The sequence below is a fragment of the Cuculus canorus genome, chromosome 1, assembly GCF_017976375.1.
Source record: "Cuculus canorus isolate bCucCan1 chromosome 1, bCucCan1.pri, whole genome shotgun sequence".
Classification (NCBI taxonomy): Eukaryota; Metazoa; Chordata; class Aves; order Cuculiformes; family Cuculidae; genus Cuculus; species Cuculus canorus.
Genome location: NC_071401.1, coordinates 75,518,591 through 75,534,968, shown reverse-complemented (window position 1 = coordinate 75,534,968; position 16,378 = coordinate 75,518,591). Strand labels below are relative to the sequence as shown.

The following is a 16,378-nucleotide window of genomic DNA, read 5'->3' as shown; positions in this document are numbered from 1 at the left end:
AAGGAAACTTTGGTACTCAATCATCTGTGGTAGTCTGAGTGGGAAGAAATTTATCAAACCAACATGTACAGCTGGACCTCTGTGGACACCCACTGAAATGACAAAATAACTTAAGTGCATATGATAACTTGCTAAGAAGGTTTATACGTCAGCATAGAAATCTTATTTGTGACATATCCTAAAGTGCCAAAATGCTGCGCACTCAAATATATGAGTTTCTAAAGTCTGTCTAGAGAATTGTATCTAATACTGGATTTGTTGGTTTAATCAAAAGGTGTCAAATTTGAACAGTTGTTTTTTTGCTTCAAGCTGCTGCAGGTTTTTTTAAAAGGGTGATATTGTCAGCAGTAAAAACAACAGAAATAACTGTCCCTCAGTGTCATTTTATAATGAGGTAACTTTCTCTAGATTTTCAAAATACATTTGGAAAATGTTTTCTCTGAGATCAATTTTAGCTTATAACTTTCAGATCCTTTAGTTTTTAAATGAAATAAAGAAATAGGCTCATCAGCCTATTTTCCTTCTGCCTGACCAAACAATGTCCTTTTTAAATTATTTTTTTGTACAGCTTCATCGACATAGGGTTTGATTGCATCCTGTAAATCGCTCGCTTATTTTCGTCTGCATGTTCACATTACAGGTGTTCCACTGAAACCCCGGAAAGAATTAAAATTCATAGAACTTCAGTCTGGAGACCTGGAGGTGAAATGGTCTTCAAAATTCAATATTTCTATTGAGCCTGTGATCTATGTTGTTCAGAGGAGGTGGAATCAAGGAATCCATCCAAGTGAGGATGATGCTACTGACTGGCAAACTGTGGCACAGGTCAGTTCTTTGTAAAGTGATATGGATCTCTAACTTTCAGACCATGATCTAAAGGTCCTTTTCAGATCAGAGAAGTTAGATCACTTACAGATGGGGAGGCTGATGCAGAGGGATTTCTTTATGGGGTCTCTTTTCAGGTCATGACAGAGCTGCAAACAGAATCCAGATCCCCAAGGCCTTCCTTCACTGCTCAATGAACTGTTTCCTAGATTTATGCAGGAGAAATGAACTTCAGTATTTCACTTCCTGTTTTCCAGTTATAGAAACATCAAATGCTTTTGGTATATATTGAAAATGACTTCATAAAAATTGTGTGAATGTATCAGTAAAGAAGTAAACAATGGTTTTCTTGTCCCCAAAAGAAAAATACTGAGAGGTTTGTGTTTTCAAAATGAGTTTATTCTGTGGGTTTGCTCTCTATAGATAAAAATCTATAGAACTAGCTGGAGGCTTGATGCTCTTAAGGCCAGTGAGTGGCGCTTTCTTGTAAGCATATACTTATGATCTATTCAGATGGGAATTCCAAAGTTTCTGTAACCCACAAATGACTTGAAAAATGTAGAATTAGATACCAAAGTCCATTGAAGGAAGCATATAAGACACATAGTCCTTTTGAGGTCAGTGGGAGTCCATGCACAGTCTCCAAGACACAGCTTGGGTCTTATAAAAAAGGTAAGAAATATGGTTGATGAGAAGGCTATCTAATTTTTAAAGATAAAACAGAGAGTGAAAAGGATTAAATCCTTTATTCTTTGTAAAGTTCTTTTTTTCAGATGTTACCCTCCCAATTTGGAAAAGACTATGATGTCATGCTCTTATCACTCAGTGCAATACAGACTGAAAATGTAAGATTCATGAGCGAATGTCTCTTAATGAGAAGCAGCCAACAGAGCATAAATTTTCACTTAGTTCTTTCCCAGTTTCAGTCTGTTTTTTAACATGCTGACAGTCCACCTGGATGGCAGAGTTCCAATAATTTATCTAAACTGCTTCAACCTCATCCCCGCTGACAAGAAAAGCAAAATGATGGTTTTGAAAAGACCTACAAAATGTCATTATAGCTAGGATAAAGAAGGAAAGGGTGAATAAATATAAATATAAATATAAATATAAATATAAATATAAATATAAATATGTAAGGGGTTTAAATTCTCTGATAATCTGTGTTCATTCTCAGTTCAGATTGTATAGTAATATTTATCTTAAAATCAGATTGTGAAACTGAACACTTGGAACTGAAGTTCTTAGCTTCAAAGTGGTGCTGTAGGAGACTGTCACTGTGTGTCTTGCTCAGTAAAAGGCACTGCAGCAGAGCCTGGTGTGAAACCGTGCTTGTGCAAGCCCAAGGGAACACACACACTTCCAAACCTGATAAAGTTGCCATGACTAATGTATTATCTCTCAGCTGAGGTGCAGTTCTTTAATCTGCCTTCTCCATATTCAGCAAACAGCCTCCTGGCTTTGCTACTAGGAAAATACCGTGTAGCAGAAATGAGCCACATCTGAATTACTCCTCACTGTTATTGTGCCATATATATACGCTAGACTGTAAAAGCCCGACTCTTCTGACTGGTGGATCCAGACTGCAAAGGTGTCACATTGCTGTGCTTTTTCTTATCCCAGAAACAGACCTCATACACATTTCTGGACGCATGCTCTGTGTATACTCTGTATAGAGTAGTGGAACATACACAAACCTCTGCCTTCTTGCAATAGATTTACAAGAGAGAATATTTCAGAGATGTATTCCTGTGCAAGGGTGATAAGAATCATAACAGCCGCCTTTCCTGGGCTTGTGTTACATACAGGCAGAAGGAGGCGAGTTAATCTCTGTGGCAGGAGAAGCCTACTTCAACTGACATTTTTCTGAGAACTTTGTTGTCCCTTCTGCATCACAAGAGACACGTTTGATTGTGTGATGGACCCCACAGGGGATGTCAGTTCAGAACAAGCTTCAGGATGCCTGACTGGCTTTGTGAACTGTGTATACTGTATGGGACACACAAGCTGGGTGCCTTGAGGGGTGCTGGTAATCAGAATTTCTGTCTCTATGGAGTCATGTGCCTCCGTGGTGTTTGTTGTTTTAGACATCCCACCAGGCAGTCATATTTGTTAAGTTTGGTTGCATACAATAGAATTTATTTTGTGATATGAGCAACAAGGATGGATAGATATCTACTCTGAATAAAGTGACTGTGTGCATAGCCTCTGGGCTTTTCTCATCCTCCTAACTGAGATTTTTTTCTTGTATGATTCCAAAATGTTAGGGTCAGACCTTAACTGTAGACAAAAGCTGCAAAGAGCTCAGCCATTCGGCTGAGAATCCTAGGGCATCTCAGCCCAGGGAAGATGATGCTGACTCTTTCATTACTCTGCAACTTAAGCTAGAGAGCACGTAAAAAGCAGAGATCAAAAAGGCTGTGGGTGAGGATCTGAATTTCTCTATGCCTATGCCCATATGTAGTGCAGTTCTGCAAAGTTATTGTTAGCACCTTATAAATTATAAGAATTTTCATGATATTTTATCAGAGTTCCTCATCCAATATTCTTTTTGTGTTATCTGTTGAAAATAAATGGGGTTAAAATTTTCAATAAATTTATTTTAAGGTGTTTACTTTTCAAAATAACTTGCTGTTTTCTGTTGCCTTCACATGAGCTAATTTGCAAGTAATTTCTCATGACTTACATACATTTTTTTCTTGATATTGAAGAAATAATTTTTTAAAAGTTGGTTTCCTTTGCATTTTATTATGTCAAAAGATCATTTTTTGATGTTTTCTTTTTAAGGAGGAAGGCTCAATCTAGGAATCATTTATTTCATTAATTAATTCTTTATTTTTTTAACACTCCAAGTATATGAAGAAAGCAAGCAATTGAAAACAATTTCAGTTATTTTTAAATTCAGGAAAAAAGGATTTGTTAACCTTATTTTTTTGCTGCATGTTTTTGTGAAAACATGACGTAGCTAACCATTTGACTAATTTCCAATGGTTAATATAAAAGTATGGAATATTTTCCAAGATATTTGTTAGTGTAGTTAGGCTATGATGTACAGTGTCTTAAGTTGTTATGTTAAGTTTCTTACACTACTGTTTTTTAAGGTTTAAACAGCTGAGCAGGACCCACTGCCCTATCCCATGAGAATACTGTATATCTTGTGAACAAACTTTTAATTCTATTTGGTGCTAATGCTTTCTAAAAATAACATTACTCTTTACACTGGAAATTTAGATAATTAATCGCATTAAGTTAATTAATGAAGTTACTTCACATATGTCAGATCAGTTATTTTCAGGCATCTGTGTTGCATGAGTGGTTGTCAAGTATGTGTGTGTGTGAATACACATACGAACACAAACGCACACACAGACATATGTATACATATGGGCAGACTGTCATGAAGTTTACTTATTATTTTATTAATCTATTAAAATACATAAGGAGCTGTATTTATTGCCAGCTTGGTTGTGACAAAAAGTGCTTCAGCTTGGAATTGTCTAAAACTAATCTTTTTTAAAATTTCAAGTTTCTGAGAGAGCAAAAAATTCTGGTTCTGAGGATCACAAAAAGTTTCTCAGCTCTTGACAGTGAGAAATCCATGTTGGAGCTAACTACTGGTCCTATACAGGAGAGGTTTATTTCTCCATCACTCAGGAGAGGGCTTGCTTTGGTAAGCATTCTTAGAGAGTGGCCACCTTTTGTGGGATCAAGTTCACTCCAAATAAGGGAGGCCTTCTGTCTTTTGATATAATGGATGCAGCACTGTGAGGTTTCTTCTGTATCAGAGGAAACATAGACTCAGTTCTTCTGATACCCTGGGTGATATCCTTTCACTCTCTGAACTGCAAATTCTTTATCACTGCGCGTTGTTTCAAAAGAAGGTGTAGAACTAAGAACTCAGCAGGACAAGGTTGTCCTCTCCCATTTCCATTAAACCTTTGCACTACAGAAGGGAATCCAGGATTGATGACGTGAAAGAAAGAGAATGCACACAGTGAAACGGTCCATTGATTACTGTAATACTACTCAGTATACCTTTAAGTGGGCTTACATTTTTATAAGATGGATATTGAAAGGACTCTGAATATTATGATCTCAGCTCCAAACATAATTAAGTAGTAAGAACTAAGTTAAGCCATTAAATAAAATAAAAAATCAGTTTACCATTAAGGCAGTATAAGGTACCTCAGTAGTATTTAGCTCTTTTTTGAAAATTGTTAAATTTATGCAAAGGTTGCTTAGAGATGCCAAAGTACTTTCATAATTCAAAATAATTTTGGTGATATGGATTGACATATTATTTGATCTTACGGTACTTCACAGTTGCCTCGGAAGACTGGCACAACTGAAACCCATTCTTTCAACCAGTCTTAGCAGAATAACTGAGCTGATGCACGTGACAAACAGGATTCCTTGGCTGAAGAATTTGGGGTTGTTTGTTCAGATTATTAGCCTTGTACCTAATTTCAGCAAATCTCTATTTAAAAACCCACAGTATTGTAATGAGTTAATTACAGTTAGATATTGATCCTGACATTGATCTCAGTAGCCTGGGCATATCCTTTGGGCTTTTTTTCTGTTAATATAGTGACAGTTTGTTTTATTCTGGGTCACTGTCATGTCTTAACTGTAAGTTCTTGCATATGTGTTCATGCTTGCTGGAAATACCTAGCACATTTGAGTACCCCATAGATTGAAAATAATGGCAAAGAGTTGGTTCAGGTAGACTTTTTCTTCTCTGGAAAGGACAAGGTAATACATTCTACAGGTAACACAAAAGCTAAAAAAGGAAAGAAGGTGAGGCAGACAGTGAAAGCACTGAGACTGGTACCCCTGCTTAAGCTAAAAAGACTTTCCCTGCTTGGCATCGTTGCAAATAGCATTGAATCCTATACAAGGAAGACGGATTTTTAAAGTTATAGAAAACAAGAGCGTATGAAAATAAATTGTTGTCACTACATTTTTGATGAGGTTGCATGTTTGGTCAGTAATGATAATCAGTAATGATTGTATAGTGTATTTAGACATATACAGGACATTTGGTTCAGGTTCATGTGCTATTTTGATTAAAGAATTAAATTAAACCACAATAAAAATGACACCCTAAAGTAAATTGAAAACTGTATAATTGACAGTTAATTGCCACAGTAAAATCCAAAACAAATGGATGAATTTCTGATGAGTTCTACAAAAATGCTACATCTTCTATGCTTGGCAGTGGTTCAGGGGTTACCATGAGGCTATGTTTCAGCTCTGGTGTTTGTACCTTAGGAAAAATAAGAAACGGTGCAGAAGATAGCTCGTTAGAAGTATAAAGGGAAAAGAAAAAGATAGAGGAAAGCAGAATTCAGAACAAGAGCACATAAAGCACCTCCTACTGAAAGGGGTCAGAGTGCATCTATGCTTATTCTATATTTCGGCAGCTAAGGCACTCCCCACAGAAGGTGGAAATAGAACTCATGACACTAGCAGTCTCAGTGGATGTTGTTGATGAAAAGGTCATCTCCTATGACCTGAGAAAGGTCTGCAGGGAAGAGTTAAAGCTGTGAGTGTCTTTTTGACATAAATGTCAAATATCTTAGAAAGACTTACATTTATTACCTGAGGGTTTTGCGATTCCTATGAACCAGAAAAGGCAGCTTCTCACAACACCAGTTTTCATGAAGCCATTTTGGACCCCTAATTCTAAGAACTGAGAACTGCAGAAATCAGTCCTGTGACCTGGGACGATGAGTTCCCTGAAATGTCAACACCTGAACAACTAGACCCTGTACAATGGTGAAGATTCTGATAAATGGAAAACCAATTTTGTGAATTTACAGGCTTCACCTGTTTTCTAAAGGTTACTTTTTTTTTTTTCCAGAAGAGGAATGCACTGTAAAATTGGGTGGTTGTATGATTTTGTTCACAACTGTGGATGCTTTGCAGCGCAAAATGTTGTTTGGAGTCAGGCGAGGTAATTGTACACAGCGTGCTGACACTGGTGTGTATTTAAGAACACCATTACTCTTTAGTCTGAGTAACTGGTGTTGCATGGGAGAGGTTAGCAAAACTATCCATGTCAGAACAACAAGTGTAAGTGTGCTATTTTCCTCACCAGACTACAGATGAGCGGGTTCGGCTGCCAGACATCAGAGCAAGCAGGTGGTACCAGTTCCGCGTGGCAGCTGTAAATGTGCATGGAACGAGAGGCTTCACAGCACCGAGCAAGCACTTCCGATCCTCGAAAGGTTAGTTTTCGTTCACTATGTCTGGTGCTCACCTTCCACTCACTCACATGTGGAGCACAACCTGGTGTGCCTGCTTTTGTGGCAGAAGGTTTTTAGCAGGTTTTGGGTGGTTTTGCCACTGGTTTTAGAAATGATATGACATTTGTTTGAAGTCAGCCAAGGACCTAAAGGTTAAAGATGTCATTATTCTTTTATTAGTAGGGGTCTCAGTGAATAAACCTCCTTTTAAACATTTTCTGTATGGTTGATTTTGTACAACATGACCCTGATTATGAAACATGAAGAAACTGGGATTTCAGTGTATTACTCCGAGAGGTTTTTCTTATTTTTCTTTTTAGTTACGAGAAATATGTTGAGGCCGTATTTTTAGCAGAGTATTGAAACATTTTATTTCCCGCATCTAAATAATTTTAGCAGCATTGTTTTGATGGAACTGCAGGATCCCTTAATATAACTTTCCCCTTGCTAGCACTTATTGTAAGGCCTTAAGAATAAAAAGGGTATAAATGCTAAGTAGCATGTTCCTGTTCATTAGAAAGGCATGTCAGACAATCCACAAAGTATTGTAGGAATTTTTGTTGCCATTTCTGGTTTTGCAAGGGTTCGTGTAATGAAATAACTTTGAAATTATTTCTGTACCAGTAAATGTTACTTGGAGGATGAGGGAGATGGAAACATATCTCCCATCCCTTGAAGCTGCTGGCATTGTCTGTGATGTGCCTTTGACCCATGTGAAACGGTATTTTCCGGGATGACTCTCAGGCATAGTATAGGAGTTAGCACAGGCCAGAAACTATTCCCGACAGACAGACGGTCTAGATGTGGTCACCCTCTCTTAGAGGCAGTTGGTAATGTGGGTGTACCAGACTCTGCTAGTTGACTTTAGTGCTACAGAATGAGTCTGTCACTCTTCACTCTACTAATGGAGGTAGTTTCTAACAGAAAGACTTGTCTTTATTTTAGTAGTGACAGAATCTTTACACTTGTATAACACATACTTCAAGAAATGCATTTCATCCTCATTCTGCAGATAGTATTATCTTGTGATACAGGCAGTTGCCATCTATGGATTCCTGTGCTGGCTTTCAAGTTGCTGTTTGGCCACAGTTACTCCTAAGAAAAAGATGTTATTGTAGTTGCAATTATAGAGACATTTGAGTGCTTTTGCTGGTATGGATGGTTAAATTGCTTATTGAATAAGTATACATTAGACTCAATAATTTTTTGGTGCTCTAACCATATTTGTGGTAGGAAGGTTATCTGGCATAGCTATCCCATTACTGCTGTGACCACAAAACTTTTCAAGTATAAAAGAAGAACTATTTCAAGAATTTGTTATACTTAGGTAGCATATAATTTCAGTCACATCAAATATACACCACCTTCAAGCTGTGTTGAGCTTACTGCAAGGCGTCAGCAGCAGCACTAGCTTTCTTCTTGCTTTTCTTCATGGGCACATATCAGCAAATACAGCACTGTGTTGCTCAGTTTGGCGCTAACTCAGATCATTGTCAGTTGTTTTGCTGAGTTTGTAAAGATTTTCCAGCTGTTCTGCTTGGAACCACTGTAATTGTAATTGCATAAAGGTATATCATGATATCACTGAGGTTTTGGCTTCAGCATGACATTTTCAGGCATTATTTGTATTACTTTCCAAAAACCTTGTCTCCTACTGAGTGTGCTGGCCACAGGAATATACTGTTCAAAATACCTACACTGGTAATTAATATAAGAAGATCCATGGCAAGTCATATTGAAAGTCTCTTTAGCCTAGTATGTGAGCCCAGCCAAAAGCGGGTTTTTGGAGAACAGCATAAGAGCAGGATAAGCACATAGAGGTATTTCTACAGAATAGCATCCCAGCTGGCTATGATTTGCATTTCAGGAGCTTGTGGTTTTGACGTGATTACTTGTCCAGAGTCCTATTTTTCATGAGTCTCTGCAGCTTCTTCTGAAGGACTTGGTCTCCTTGAGTGCTGCTTATGACTGTCTGGTGGAGGTGACAGTATCGTGATAATGGCAGAAAGTATACAACTGGCATTGTTCAAACGGCTTCTATAACCCACAAAATAACGATTTTCAAATCTAAACCCCAGCTCTTGGCAGAGAATCGTGAATTGCCAGGCAAATGCCAATGAGTTCAGTTAGCTACAGCTTTGTAGCCAAAATCATCCTGCTCTGGCAGCTCATTTGACTGATTTAGAGGCTTTAGTATTGTCAGTGATTATTCTAAAGGTACTGTGTTTGCCAGATGAAATGTGTAGAAGCACTCCGTGATGCAGATGAAGACACTGCTAAGTGGTGACTGTTGGGGAGGATAATGGGATGCTTCAGTCAGTATTTCTTAGCCTCCATGTCCCCAAGTAGGTGCAGTAGCAGTTACAGTATCATATAGACATCTAATTACTGCTTTGGAGCTCAGTGGCAAAAGACAGCCCCTTCCTGGCAGAGCAGCAAGAAATTGCTGCTTAGATGGGCCTATTTTTTTGTGTGCCAGCATCTACTGGCCCATGCTGAACTCCTGCAGGCACATTTAACCTCCAGTTTGGAAAAGGAAAGCGAATTTTGGCACATCACCTTTGGAAGGTTGCTGACTGCCTGAGCTACATTTGCGTGAAGTGTGGACAGAAATTCACATTAGTTCTTGTACTGTTTGAATTGACTGTGTTGTGCCAAGACTAAGAGAAGATTATTATCTTCATCAGACTTAACAGAAGTTTTCTTCAAAAATAAACTCTTTGATCAGGAAACATGACAGCAATTCTTAAGACAGTTTCTCATACAAGATGCTGAACTCTTACCAGTTGCTCATAAATTCTCATTAGTAGCAAACTATTTGGGATTGTTTTTTTCATTAAAGGAAGAAAAACATGATATATAATCTAAACCTAGGGAGGACTATGGCACCAGAAAGTCTCACTAAGTGTTTTAAGCTGTTAAAAAGAACGTTCAAAAACGTTGGTGCTGTACTTCTCTATTACTAAATACAGCTTCTTCTTAACCAAATTAGTTTGATTTGCCAGGCATAAAAAAGACAAAAACAGAAAAACAAGAGTATTCATTAAGCGTTCCAGCTTACCATTCTTCGTTTAGTTGTGTTTTGATGTTTTATCTACTGTAACTTTTGATGCTACTATACTGTAAATATTTGAGGTGAAGATTTATTAACTCTTCTACACTGCCTCATGTGTTCATTTATATAATTAATCTGTAAGTAATAAAGTGACACAGCTGAGATCATTTATGAACTATTCAGACCTTAAGCACAGAGAATTTTTTTATTATGCTTATTTCTTTTTTATAGAGAAAAGGAAGGGTTTTCATGTGCTTATCTGACATAGCCCTTCACAGGGAATGAAGTGATGCTTTATTTTGCCAAAATGTGGTTCCAAAATTACAAGAAATACAGATTAGCCTATACTTATCTGTTTGGAGCAGAGTGGCTAGAAGATAAAGTGAATGCTGCACCTAGGAGAGTGGGTTCTTTCCTAGAAGTAGGACTCTGCACATGGACTTTCAGATTGATACTGTCAGCTAAAATTGATCAAAACTTTCTGCTATTTTGACACTGGTTTTCACTTCACTTTTCAGGGGTTTTAAATAGTGCATGTTTTCCTTTTCATCTTCAACTGAGTGGCAACAATTTGCAATAATAGCAATAAATAAAGCTAACAAGTGCCTGACAGAACATTTTTGATCCCCAAAGGTACAAATCTGTTTCTCTTCATGTTTTGACTGGCTATTTCCAAGCTGCTTCATTTTCTCTGGAAGCAGGAGAGGGCTTTTCCTATGACCCATAAATGATTCCTCTTGGATGAAAAACTACCCATACTTTTCTCCCATTAAGCAGGCACCACATAGTCTAACCCAACTGGTCAGAAGCTGCTCAGCACTAGTAATGCAACGTTTAATTTGTTACATTTGAGTAAGAGTTTTTAGGCTTCTTTTGTAGGTTTTTTTACGATTTATGATGAGAATGAACTCTGAGTAACAGAGACTGCAGTCAACTAGAGCGATTGGTGTTAGTCATTTCCAAATAGTATAATGTCTTTCTGATCTGTAGTTAGTTACTCTGCCATTGTTTAAGACACAAAGAGGCTATAAGATGAACACAGTGAACCTAACCCTTACAATACTTCTACCTCTGCTCAAGGTTTTCATCTTTAACGTGAAGGCAGTTGCTAGCATACACAGGAAATTGTCAAGCAAAAGGAAGCAAACAACTTTGTTTTCACAGCACATAAGTACCATGTTGGATGTGATTTCATGCATACATTACTGAGTGTTAGTAAAACCAGAACAGACACTGGCTTCTGACAATAAAATTCTTTCTGTTGCTCCTCTGGGACCAATGATTTTTTTATGCTGTTGCACAGCTGGTTTATGTGTGCCATTTCCACTGGGCAAAGCCAGTCCCCCTGCTTGTGCCTTGGAATTGTCTAATGGTTGGAAACTTGTCTATAGAGCAGCTTCAGCAGATTTTTAGAGGTGGAAGGTCTAATGTTTAAAAGATAGCAATGGGAGATCCATTTTAAGGCAGGGAAAAAAGCTTTATAAAAAGGGCTTTAATTAGAGTCAAACTTGTTATCACTTTTACAGTTCAGAATGAAAATTCTGGTTCCAAAGTCAGTATTTTCTTTTCTGACATATATTCCAAAGCATTTACAGTTTTAATTTCAGTTACCACATTTAAATCCAAAGTGGATGCAGCAGTGTATGATGTGATTTTTGTACATAGCTTGCCCGTACTGCTTTGTTACAGTGCAAAGTGTTTCCAGAGCCTATTGATTGAAAGAATTTAGTGAAAATATAAATCTATCACTGTGTTTACAAATACGAGTGTGGGAATATGTGCATTTTGAAATGGTGATGATGTGAGGGTTTTCTTTTTTTCTTTTATTTTCAGCAAGTAAGCCTCCCTTTTGGGCACTGGAGACAGAGTTTTACTAGTCAGCAAGACAAGAATTTAAGTCCTTTGGGTATACTTAAGCCAGATACAATCCAGACAAATGCAGTACTTACTCCATGTGCTGGAACAGCAGCTTCAGCCTTGACCTAATGAAGCTATCATTTCTAGCAGAGAGAAGTGATTTACTTGTCAGGCTGCTGAGACCAGATTTTTTTCAGATTTGAGGACAGCTGCCTGCGCCAAATTCTAGTATATATGTAATGACGTTTATTTCATTTGAGTTGTATTATAAACTGCAAAGGAAAAGCTACAACTATCATCACTTTTTTCTGCAAACCAAAGAATTTGATTTAACACTCAGATAAATTTGTGTGTATAAATTTCAGAACTTAATGTTTGAAAAACTGGCAGTAGTTTCCATTTCAGTAATTTAATGTTCATGTAGCTGAATTGTATGTGTGGGCATTCAGTCAAAGGGATCACAGATCTGTGAAGACTAACAACAGAATGGCTATTAGCTTTACAGTCAGCAGAATGCCAGTTTAGCTTCATTTTAGGGTTAACAAACACCTTATGTATATAAGCTTTATAAATCAGTAGCAGTTATTAGGTCTTGATGTATTTCAGCATGAGTTGTACTCTGCTTTTAGTGTTTGCATAGACATAAGGATAACAGAGCATCTTGTGAAAGCATGGATTTTCCAATCAATGGTGAAGGCTTAAAAAAGTCAGAAAAAAACCCAACTAATCTTTTGTCTGGTAATTGGCAGGCATGCATTATGGAGGAACATGCTCTTGTACTTAACAAGGTTTTGGGGTTTGAGGAGGTTTTTTGTTTTGGTTCCTGTGAGAAGAGCTTTGGCTTCAAAGAGATATTGGGTATTTTGGGTTTTTGGTTTTTTTTTGTTTGCTTTGTTTTTTTCTCTTTTTCAGAGTGGGTTTGGGTCTTTGGTGTTTTTTTCCTGTTGATCACAGAGATCACAATATTGTGCCTTGCTGCTCACCTGTTTGTTTTTGTTGGAGAAACTCCGTCCTTTCAATGAAACAAAAGATCAATATTCTTGGGGGTTTGGCTTACAAAATGATACTTTTGTCAATTGTAATATTTCTGAGTGTCACAGTGTAATAGTTCTGAGTGTCACAGAAACAGGTGAATAAATTATATAGTTGTATTGAAATAGTATGGAATGGATCCTCAGTTAGTATAAAATGCTCGCTAAGTGGCTTCGTATTTCAGGTAACACAACCCAAATCCAAGAAATATTTTAATGTTGTGTGTGTAGAATCAGACACATTTTTTCAAATGAATAAATGCAAAATTGCAATAAATCAAGTTTTGTTCATCTTTGACATCTTATGTCCTTTTAGTTCACTGTTTTCTCCAGCTAAGTCTCCTACTTTTAAAAAAGGTCTTCAGGAAAATGTGGCACTTTGAAATGTCTTGCCTTTTCACGACTATCAACTGCAAATCTTTTTCCTTTCTGTCTTCTGCTGCTACCACAACCACTCTTCCTCCAGTTCAAAGGCATTTTTGTGGAGGACATTTGCAAGGTTTGCAAAAGACAGACTTTGAAGAGAGGGGGCGCTCAGGAAAATTTTTCTGCTATTGCTGTATTGTTTCACATGTATATTCCCCTTAAGGGGACATTTATTCTTTCCTTAACTGTAGTTGCCCAATAATTTTTAATACAGTGTTTACATTCTCCTATAGCAAAGGACAAACACTACTACATTTTGTTTTAGATATGGATTGGCATTTCATCTGCTGACTGGACAGTTTCTAGTGAACAAAGAAGAAATATTACTGATAAAGTAACGTTTTCAATAAACTGTGGAATTATGGAAAGTACAGGGTAAAATGCTGGTGCTATAGAAGTCAGAAGAAATGATATATTAGTTTCAATATGCACTGAGTTCTTTCTTACTGTTTTCCTTTTCTGCTTATGTTTCTGAGAAAAACAGGGATGTTTGAAGTTACCTTAAAAGAAAACCAAATTCCTATGACTCTTGAGACATATAAAAGCTCTGTTCTAGTCAATTGTTAACTTTATACAAGGAAAATTACACACTATCTTGCATTCTTATGGAGAGAGAAGCATTTGAAAAGGAAGAAAACATTTGCTTTTAGACATGAAAAACTGGTAAATAGAAGTTTAAAATAGTTTATGTAATACTCTTTGGCTAGAAGAGTAAATTTGTCGTTTAACTTTTAGATATTTTAATGACTCTCAGAGGTTTTTTTTTATAGGTGCAGAATGAAGACAAACGTTTTGTGGTTAGAATTGATTTTGCTTATATCTAAGGGTTTGTGAAGACATTCTCTGAAACATTTTAATTCTATCCAGTATGTTTTGTATACATAATACATGATGCATAGTACTTCTGGGAGATAACCTGAATAATTCACTTACAGTAATATGATCATGTTGCACTTCAAGTTATAAATGTTTTATTGCCATAATACATTGTCATATAACATAAAAAAAACCCTAACATTTTAAATCAGTGAAGCTGAAAGATTTGGGATTTATGAATCATGATTCTGTTTATATTTATTGTACCTAAATTTCATTTTATATCTACTTAGTATATTAAACTGCAGAAGTAAATGAAAAGTTATGTTAGCTAAACAGTGCAAACCATTTAACTCAATTAGTGTCTTATATTTATCCCTTCTAAAATAAATAGCTTTGTATACTTTAAGATGGAGTTGTTGGCTACTTCATAGGTAAAGAAATAAATATAAGGACACTGCTTCGCCAAAGCCAGGAAAAAAAAGTAAAGGGAACTGGTTTGCAAGCTCATTTAAAAAAAAGAGTGAGAAAAAAAAATTCTCTTTATTTTGAAAACTAAGTTAAATTTCCAGAATTCTTAAATTAAAGAATGCTTTGTAACTTCTATAGCAAAAAGTTAGATTGATTTATGCGTGTGAGGAAAAAGGGACATCCATCACCATTTAACTAAAGTGCTATGCATGAGGAAACAGGAGCATCCATTGTTATTGAACTCAGAGCCCTGTTAAATAACAGGAATAAGCCATTATTTCACATCTGCTGATCTTTAGAAAGGAAATGCAGTCTTTATTAATTCTGAATGTGTCAGTTTGCATGATAGAATTTTTAAGTGAGACCGTTTGTCATAGAGGTTATCTGATGAACTTACTAACTTACTATGCCTGGAAAGTTTATTTAACAGCTCATTTACCATTATAAAAAGATGCAGGTGAACCATGCAGTAAATGAATGCTTGGTGTCCCCTCTGCACACCTCCAGTTTTATTTCTGGCAAAAAGACGTGGCTCATTTGGATAAAAGATTTATGCAAAGATTTTATTTTTTTTTAATCAGGTTGTTTTTTCTTGGCTACAGGTTCATAACATGACTTAATTACTTTCAATTTCCTTTATTTTGCCTGGTATACTTTTCTTTCTTTTTTTGAGTCACACTGTTTATTTTACTTAAATTTTGGTTTTGCGCTTTCCTTTTATTTTGTCACCAATATTTGGCTACCACAGGCATTTAAAAAAGCAAGTAGGAGTTAAATGTAGGATCAAAAAAGTAGGAGTTAGTAAATAGCAAATTGGACTTTCAGAAGCTGAGTTTCAAAATTTCCATTGATTCACACTACTCAGGGTTAGGATATTATATATTATATCCACAAGGAGGACCTAGCATTCAGTACTTGAAAAGGTTTAATATTGGAACCTCTTACTGTCAGGTCTCCTTTTTTTTGGGCGGCCTGCTTTAGTGGGATGTCCCTGCCCATGGCAGGGGTGTTGGAACTAAATGATCTTTAAAGTCCCTTCCAACCTAAACTATTCTATGATTCTATGCTTCTATGATTCTATGATTCCATGATTCTATGATTTATTCTAGGGTCAGTGCAGAGACGACTGAAGGAATAGTATCTCAATTGATATTGACCAGAAATTAAACCAGAATAGGGAAATAAATCACAGAGGTAGCTGATTACTTTTTGTAGTTCTAAAAAAAACCCCATAGACTTCTATGACATCATAATAGATCATTACATCTTAATTATATTTTTCTAAGGAAGCATTTATGTCTTATGGTTGTAGATATCAATATTAGAACTTTGAAGAAAGATTCAACATATGGAAGTGCAATTTTATCACCTGATAGTCTGGTAACACCAAAAAACCACTCACCATTTCCACCGTACAGTTCTGTGATGACTATACAAGGCCACTTGTGGAACACCGTTGTTTTACACTCGCTATATATTTCAAGTAGTGAATGACAGAAGTAAAGCTGATAGTTTAGTACATTTCTATAAAGCTTCATAATATTTGAGAATTATCAACAACACACAAAGCAATGACAACACTAGGTGCTAACCCATAATTTTTTATTTCAGTAGAGATTGAATTTCTGTAATTTATATTAAGCCATTTG

The 16,378-nt window shown here is 36.5% G+C and overlaps 1 protein-coding gene across 1 annotated transcript in view; it reads left to right on the top strand.

Moving 5' to 3' along the window:
• ANOS1 (anosmin 1) overlaps positions 1 to 16,378 on the top strand; it is a 140,017-nt gene that overhangs the window by 86,241 nt on the left and 37,398 nt on the right. Inside the window, exons 5-6 of the mRNA XM_054054289.1 lie at positions 641 to 825; positions 6,926 to 7,055. Coding sequence (XP_053910264.1) covers positions 641 to 825; positions 6,926 to 7,055 — 315 coding nt within the window. The remainder of the gene's footprint in view (positions 1 to 640; positions 826 to 6,925; positions 7,056 to 16,378) is intronic.